Genomic DNA, 9,048 nt, shown 5'->3' with positions numbered 1-9,048 from the left:
TAACAAGTACAGCAGCTCAAATGATTCTTTTCAAATATATATAAAGCCAGGATCAAGTTACAGTTGGTGCAACTCTATAAAAGATATATTTTTTAAATTAGACAACGAGAATCCTACATTAATAATCTGAACTTTTAGATGTGACATGCTACCTCCAAACTAGTTATAAACCAAAAGTCCTATAATTTAGAAATCCTAATCTATACATCAAGTGATCAAAATATATATATAATTTCATATTATTTAAAAAATCTAATTTTTGATTAAAGTAGGCATCTCCAAATCATATGATTTTTATTGTCTTTGCAATTTAAAGATAGTAGATCGTATCCAACAGCTCAGTTCGTCAATATAGAACATCCACCATCCAATTCAGAAAAGATGCAACTCTATAAAAATCATACTGGGTGTAACTTAAACTTGACCTATATATACAAGCATAGGTACACCAACAATCCCTCTATTCCTTCTTCCTCTCTCACACCTTGCGAACAACCACCTTATTCCATTTCACATGCCCCTCTTAATGCAGCATTCTCTCTAAAATGGATGCTTCTACCTAAGAGGCTGACATATCAATGGCTGGTGCATTGGCTCAATAGACAACAAATGGGCGAATCACAAATCGTTATTCCACAGTTCAATTGACTAAATATGGCATCTCTTAGTCAACATTCAATATAAACCCGTTCAATCTTACAGTGGTCATTAGAAACACACTTCTAAAAAAATTATCACTAAAATTTGCTCACACACCCACTGGATAACACCATTTTATCTCTATAAAGATGGCCATGGTCATCCATAACCATCCATCTCAAAACTACAATGCCTCTTGTTTCTCAAACTTAACAAGATATTTAAGAGAGATCTTCATAGTGAATCGAATGCGTGGTTGTATCCCTAGGAATCTTGACGAAAGAGGGTCAAGTCCAAGAAGTTGTGAGAGAGAACCAAGGCTTTTGTCCAAGATTTATTTCACAAAATTCTCCCAGAATCGAATTTTTGCTGGTTCAGATACAACGTTCAGCCCTCTTCCTCAAAGCATAGTTTAAGCTTCGCTTAGACATAGTTCATTGTATATCTGAACTAGGGTTTCATCAAACCATTTGAACTACGACAATGAAGTTTCCACTACATAAGCAGCACCATCCAATGCATCTCAAAAATTGTCGAGTATTCTAAACCTTTAAGCCCTTTATTTTTTTTTTTGTACATGCAGAAATTATTTTCTCAATTCATTAGAGATATTGTCATAAAGATCTCATAAACCTTGCATTCAAGGTTCCACCATTATGAACACAAACAGTGTGACAGTTTAGGTCTGCCACGTTAGGCATCACCATGTTATTTGATCCTTTCAGCTTTCTATTTCCCATGGCACCCAAGGTACAGGTCAATATTATCTTACAATGACCAGATTGAAGAATAATAAAACTGGCAACCTGCCTAAGGCAAAATTATCAACTGATTGAGAAAAACAACCTTGTATGGACAAACTGGATTTACCATGTCGTATTTTATCGATACAACATAAAGCCTGCTTTAGATGTCAGTCATAAGGTTTGGAATTTACCAAAGGTAAGGCTGCCATCTCATCCAGCTGAATTGTAACAAGCAATAGCAATAAAAATGGAAGCAAGCAGAAAAGAACTACAAGAACAGAGATATACCAAAAAAAAAAAAGAAAAATCTAAAAGTTGGTTATAAGTTTCAAATCAAAGATGCTAATGTATATACTGATTTTCAATTTAAGAATTTGTTGCAAAGAGGTTGAGAAAGTTGCCATGTGATAAACCATGTTGCTGAGCTTTAATTATTCTAAATGGCATGCAAGACTGGTGCGGACTGTTACCATTTCTTATCATTCAAGACCTTTGATGCATCTTAGCTAAGCCTTCCACCAAGCTACTGGTGCAGCCAGAAATGATCTTCTAAGCTACAATGATTGGATAAGCAAAACTTTTGGCTATTCAATCAATACCTCAAATAAATATGATTACGCAAAGATATCAATCCTGCCTCTTCAGTCTTGCAGAACAACAACATCACTGATTGCTGGAATGTTGAACTATACATCGAATATGCATCTCATAGAATCATAAGACTTCCGAGATTTATACGACCTGGAAATGAAGCAAGAGCTATCAGAGAAATCATATAGGATCTAAAGATGCTAGAATAGAAATCCATACAGAAACTAATATAAATTTATAAAGGTAACTTGAGAATTATTGAATTCAACTCTATGGAAGTAATTTGTCACTAATAGTGGCTAGTGAAGAGGTGCATGGAACCAGTACAGAGACAGCAAACTGTCAGTTTGAAGCCCTAACTATGTAAAATTTTCGTTTTTATTTGTAACCTACGAGAGTCCAGCACATACTCTAAATTAACATGCCGCTGCTTTGTGTAATAATATGACATCCAAGGGATTGTATAAGCAATTCTCAAGGTTTAGCTAGGGTGGCAGCAGCAAGAGCTCAGGAAAATAGAGGACTTCAATAATCATCCACATATATCAGGACTCCTATATATTGAATCACCTCATTATGCAACACGACTTTTTCCACTTATCATTTAAGAAACCAAAAAATTTATCATAGAATCTTTGACGTCTACCAACAATTCTGTTATTTGACATAAGTAACTCAGAACAAAATAATCAGTATAATTATCAAAGGTAGAAGTAGGGTCTTTATTTATGAGGGCAGGTATACATGTATGGTGAGAATGGGGAATGTTCCAAAAAGTTGAAAACAGTGCCAAAATTTCACTGCAGGTGTTTCTTTTCAATCATATTACAAAACTAGATGTGATGCTTTTATAGATGTCACAATCTGAAGCGAAAACAATGAATTCTTTTCTATCCATATAAAGTACTGCATAGTTTGAATCAACAATTACCTTTACTTCCTAGATTTTATTTTATTGTATTGATAATCTATCCCTTATTTGAACCTTGATCTAGTTTGACAAAAAGAATATAATGCCAAAATAAAGGTTAATTAAGGATAAAAGGACAAAAACATATAACAACCCAATAGTCACAGTGCTGGCCACTGGATAGATCAAAAAGGCATACATGGAACAAACCTCATCATATCATCCAGCCCTATGTCAACTTATTTGAACCTTGATCTATTCCGAGAAAAAGAAAATACTATCAAAATAATGGTTAGCTAAGGTAAAAGCATATAAGTAGGTTGTTGAATGTTGTGTTCTCTGTATAACAACTAATCCAATAGTCAAACCGCACGAGCCACTGGATATATCGAAAAGGTATATGCAGAGCAACCCTCATCAAATCACCCAGCCCTAATATCAACTTAAATTATAATGAAAATTATTTCTTAAAACTCTCTTGCTCCTTGTTTTCCTCATAGATGTGCTAGTGGATTTGTACTAATTACGACAAATTAAACCCAATTTTTTTTAGCAACCATGAAATCAGGTTGGTTTTCAGTCCCACCAAGAACTGATTATAATAATCCATTAGTTTCCACAAGTATCTTGTAAGATCCAATCCACATGGATAACCATGAATAGTTTAAGATGTTTAATTGCAGCCAACACAAAATAAACCTGTTTAAAAATTGGTATGGTACCTGACAAATTCATAAACACAAAATAATTTCCAAAAACATCAAGTCATGCAGACAGAACCAAATTAAACCACTTGCATCACCACCCACCACACCGATCTCGAAATGCTTTTGCTTGTAATCCCCATGAGAGACTAAGTCCATTAACCAAACATGCACAGTGAATTGGAATAGATCTAGTGGGCCATATCAATAAATGCTCAGATTTTTTAGCCATTCGGAAGTCAAGTACTATGTTATATAAGCCCATGAAATTTTGTTGACAAGGCAAGTGCCCAACAGGTTCCATCCGCCGTATCTCCCGTGGCTAAAGCACCAAAAAGAATCACCTTCTCATGCCTCATGAATGTAGGTGTACATGCAGCCTCCTCCGGACAACATTCCGCTCCTCCTCTTGTCTTGTCTACCCCTTACGCAAAGCGATCTATGGTCTCTTCAAGCCCCTCGAGCATCTGATTTAGAAGTTCAACACAGTGGTTATCTAGGCAGGGTTTGCTCAGATTGATCATGATTCGGCCATGTTCGTATCAGTTTCTCCTCGAGGATCGCCTGCCAAAGATGTCGCTAGATCGGGGATCGGTTGAAGCTGCACTCTTGTTTTGCCACGGTCAACCTTAATTAAAGGCTCTTCCCTGCCTAGCTCCTCTGAAAAAAAGGAAAAAAAAGAGACAGAAAGAGAGAGAGAGGGGGGGGAGAGAGAGAGCGAGAAGCAAAGAAAAAATGAGTCAAAAAAAAGCACTGGATACTAAAATCTCCTCGACCTCCCTAAACTCTCGGTCTTACCTTCCCTTTTTCTCCTTACATCCATATAAAAGTTTTCCATATCTTGAGAGGGACCACAACTTCCCTAGGAGCCTCTTAGTCTTGCTATTTACCATCAACTCCTCTTAAGATTTCCTCAAATTGAGGAAACCAACTGAAACCTTTCTCCATCCCAATAAATAGGTACATTCAGAAGCCATAGCATCCTATGCATATTAAATGGCATTACTGAAAAAATTAAATTTGTGCATGGCAATCTAGGAGATACTCCCCAAATAGAAAAATTTTCACTGATATTTAGATGTATTTGATTAACATCCTCGACCATAGAATAAACATATAGACTAGGTTTCATAAGCAAACATTGGGAGACTACCACAAGAGCAATACAACATACAGACATCAAAAAGCTTTCGTAAAGAGAAAATAAAGTTTTTGGAATATAAATGAGAAACCCATCAGAAATAATACAGAGGTTGTACAGAAATGTACGAGTAGTTCTCAGTGGTTCCATGGATTTTGCCGTCTTCAAGTCAATAAAATTTAAATTGTTTTTTTTTTTTAATTGACACATGCCAATATGTGATCATTAAGGTTTATTAGAACTCTCTCTTGCATATTAGTACCAGAAAATTATTTTAAAAAAAAAGACAAGTGTAACTGTGTCACATGATCTCACCTGGAGAAGGATGGAAAAATATCAGAAAATTTGCAGAAGAACAAAGAAAAAATTTGACTCAAACAGCTATTGCAATAGAATCACTAACCTCAACTTGTTGGCCAAATCAAATTCGTCCAACCACTTTGAGCTTCTGGCAAGGGTTTTACCAATTTAATGTTCTAATTCATGAATCAATGTTCAGATGCTGGTCATTGCACTGACTGGCATTGCACAAGCATGGAGGCTTGAAGCGGGTATTTTATCCCCCTCCTTTTGTCATTCTCTTTTGCCTCTTGATAAATCCATCCATCAAAGTAACATATGTAGAACTCTTAACAGCTATACCTTTCTCCATCATTTCTTCCAAGACAAGCTTAGCCTCTTTGAATTGCCCACTGTTGCACAGATCACCAATGCATTCCAAAAAAGTTGCTGAATTATCTTTCAGATCTTCAGCTGTCTTTCCATCATGCGTCGTCTCTGGTTTCCTATCTATTCCAGCTTCAGACATGGCTTCTTCTGACAAAGGAAATGTGATTTGTTCTGGCAACTTTCCAGTTTCAACCATCTTAGACAGCAGGCTTTGTGCTTCTTCTGATCTTCCCACTTCGGTAAGTGCACATAGAACAACATTGTAGCTATAAGCATCAGGATGCAAACCCTTCTCTTCCATGTCAGCAAAAAGCTCTAATGCAGCATCGATCCTCCCTTCTTTGCACAGCCCTTTTATCAGAGTGTTGTATGTGATAATGTCCACCTTCTTCCCTTTTGACACCCATGATTCAAAGAGTTTTAGAGCCTTTTCTACCTTACCATCATTACAGAGCCCATTCATAAGAATATTACAGGTAATAACATTCGGCTTGAATGAATTCTCCACCATCTTATTATGAAACTGGAATGCTTTCTCCAATTCCCCTTCTCTACAGTACCCATGAATAATAGTATTGTAGGTAGTCTCATCCGGCACCAGTCCTCTCTCCAAAAGCTCATTCAGTTTCTTAATTGCCTCCTCGGTCTTGCCCAACCTGCAGAGACCACCAATCACCGCATTGTAGGTTGCTACATTTGGCATTATCTTTCTCTCATTCATCTCATCCCAAAGCTTCATTGCCTCATTTGGGTTCTCATCCTTAAAGTATGCAGCAATGACTGTGCCATAGCTGACCTCATCAGGAACGAAACCCCGCTTTGGGGGACTACGGAGCAGTCTACACGCTTCATCAAACCTCTTCTCCTTACAGAGGTTATGAATGACAGTGTTGAGAGTGAAAGTGTCCATCTTGAGACCTCTCCCCACCATCTCATCCATCAAGTTGAAAGCTTTGGCCACATTCCCTGCTCTACAGTATGCACTGATCAAAGTATTGTACGTTATGAGGTCTGGCGACAAGCCCTGCTCTTCCATCTTCCTCAAAGAATCAACCGCCTCATCCATCTTCCCTTCCTTGCACAACCCTTTGACCATAGTGTTGTGTGTGACCAAGCTCGGCTTGACGCCCTTCTCCCGCATCTCTTCCAATACCTGGAACGCCTCCGAGCCAGTCCTCCACTCAAAGCACCCATTGATGAGCGTGTTATAGGTGACAATGTCGGGCAGCACTCGGAGCTTCTCCATCTCGTCCTTCAACCGAAAAGCCTCGTCCATCCGGCCCTCCCGGCAGAGCCCGGAAACAAGCATGTTGTAGGTCCAGAGGTCGGGGAGGAAGTTGGACGCCGTCATGATCTCGATCGCCTTGGTTGCCTCCTTCAGCCAGCCGAGGCGGCAGTAGGCAGCGACGAGGGTGTTGTAGGTGGAGCGGTCCGGGGACAGTCCCCCGGCCTTCATTTCGGCGAGCAGGTCGCGGGCCTCCTTGAGCATGCCCTTCTTGCAGTAGCCGTCGAGGATGGTGTTGTAGGTGATGGTGTCGGGGGAGCAGCCAAAGCCTTCCATGGTGGAGAGGAGGGCAAGGGCGTCGGCGAACTGGGCGCGGGAACAGAAGCCGTGGACGAGGATGTTGAAGGTGGGAGTGTTGGGGGCGACGCCGAGGTCGACGAGGTCGTGGAAGACGGCAAGGGGGACGGAGGCGGGGGAGGGGGAGCGAACGAGGGCGTCGAGGAGGATGTTCGCGGTGCGGAGCGAGGGGCGGAGGCGGCGGCGCTTCATGGACTGGAAGAGCTGCGCAGCAAGGTGGGGCTGGCGGAGGCGGGCGTAGGAGGAGACGGCGGTGTCGAGGAGGACCTTCGACGGGGGGTGGTCGGGGCGGAGGAGGTGGCGGTGGAGGAGACGAGGGCGGTCGAGGGGAATGAAGGAGAGAAGGAGGGACTGGGCGTCGGCGAACTTGTGGAAGCGGAGGAGGGGACGGAGGAGGGCGAGGATGGAAGGGAGGGCTGCTGCGGGGTTGCTTGAGAGGGCCGGGAGTCGACGGCGGCAGAGGTTGTAGAAGGAGAGGAGGGGGGAGGGGCTGGAGAAGGAGGGGGCGGCAGCGGCGGCGGATATGATGGGAGCGAGGAAGGGAGGGGAGAGGCGGGGGAGGAAGGGGGCGAGGGATTGGTCCAGGGGAGGTGCTTTGGGGGCCTGGGAAGAGAGGAGGATGGAGGAGACCGTCTGCACGAGACCGGCGCTGGGCTCGCCCTCCGCCGCAGGCGGTGGCGCAGATGGGTCTGTCTCCATTGTATTCGGGTGGGGCAGATGGGGTTCCGGCTGCCGGCGGCCGAGGGGGGGCGATGGACCGGAATGGAGCGCGGCCCGGTTAGAAACGCTTCAGCTCGGCTGTCGATGCAAACGGGCAGGCTTAGACAAGGCCTAGCCATTATCAGCCCAAGGCCACTTTTATTTTAATTTATCTCCGAGTCTCCTAAACTTTGCTCCCAAGGACTGTTCTCATGCCATATAGCATAGAGATTTTGGGGGGTTTAAAAAAAAATTTACGAGTTTGGAGAATGGTTCATATAAATTTTAAACACAAATCGAAGAATTTTCTTAATTAGTAGAGCTAAGTTGGAGAGGGAGTTGCATGGAATTTTTATTGGATCAATGTTCATTAGTTATACTTGATCTGTTTTTAGTTGGATATTTTTAGTCAACATTTGATTCAAATGGCTTTGGATTGGACAAGGCCATTTTCATGTCCATTCCGAATTTAAAACAAATCAAATTGATACACTTGCGATCTTATCTGGACACATGCCATGCAAACTTGGCTTCAATATGTCGACATATATATTAGTCAATGATTGGTGATATTGGACTTCCCTAAGATATAATCCAAACTTGGGAAAATACAATTCATTTGAGGTTTTGGGTTTGGGCGGGTCTAATCCTATGTTTTTGTTTGGGGTTTGGCTGAATCTTCCATTTTTCACCCAAATCTGGTCCAATTTATTCCGCTTATTTTATATGTGGAATATTCCCTCTATGGTAAGTATTGGAAAAGCTTATCAAAATATTGGGTAGTATCCAAAGTCCAAATATGTCCTAAAAATATATGAATCAAAATGATTAGGTAGCTCACTGGACCAACATTATCTGAACCAACTCATTTATGTCTAGGTATCTAGTAATAGGAAACAAATTCCACCAAATCATCCTAGCAAACATAGTATTTCATCCATCATTTGTAGCAATTCATTCTAGTTGGGCATGCCATGAAATGGTCGATATGTAAAGCAAAATTCTCAAATGATAAGTTATCAATGTTCTCAAAATATGTGCTTCGCGATTATAATATTTTATCTTCTATTACTATGTGGACAAATTTAAATACGACTATTGATGTTTATAAAAATCTATCCTCAATGTTATCGTGCATACTTAATTCTAATTGGAACACAAAAGTATTAGTGTCATGCTTCGGCCCAATAGCACAAGTCGAGCACGCGACAGACGGCTACACATCCATAAATTTTGACCCCACAGCACATGCAAGACTTGCCTTTTTCATATATATATATATATATATATATATATATATATATATATATATATATATATATATATATATATATATATATATATATATATATATATATATATATATC

The 9,048-nt window shown here is 40.6% G+C and overlaps 1 protein-coding gene across 5 annotated transcripts; it reads right to left on the bottom strand.

Moving 5' to 3' along the window:
* Positions 1-1,945: 1,945 nt before the first annotated feature.
* LOC120103836 (pentatricopeptide repeat-containing protein At2g16880-like) lies at positions 1,946-7,836 on the bottom strand. Of its 5 annotated transcripts, none has more exons than XM_039119900.1 (2): positions 3,935-7,836; positions 1,946-2,126 (listed from the first exon to the last, which is right to left on the bottom strand). In XM_039119900.1, exon 1 carries the CDS (start codon positions 7,679-7,681, stop codon positions 5,288-5,290), a length of 2,394 nt encoding a protein of 797 aa, XP_038975828.1. In that variant the 5' UTR covers positions 7,682-7,836; the 3' UTR covers positions 1,946-2,126; positions 3,935-5,287. The 5 variants fall into 5 exon arrangements, with proteins under 5 accessions (XP_038975828.1, XP_038975831.1, XP_026665661.2 ...); XM_039119903.1 differs by having other exon boundaries at positions 5,135-7,835; XM_026809860.2 differs by lacking the exon at positions 1,946-2,126 and having other exon boundaries at positions 3,581-4,250; positions 4,389-7,836.
* Between the last annotated feature and the right edge of the window lie 1,212 nt (positions 7,837-9,048).

The sequence above is a fragment of the Phoenix dactylifera genome, unplaced genomic scaffold (assembly GCF_009389715.1).
Source record: "Phoenix dactylifera cultivar Barhee BC4 unplaced genomic scaffold, palm_55x_up_171113_PBpolish2nd_filt_p 000658F, whole genome shotgun sequence".
In the NCBI taxonomy this organism is placed as follows: domain Eukaryota; kingdom Viridiplantae; phylum Streptophyta; class Magnoliopsida; order Arecales; family Arecaceae; genus Phoenix; species Phoenix dactylifera.
Note: the sequence above shows the minus strand (reverse complement) of the source record. Positions and strands in the feature narration are given on the sequence as shown.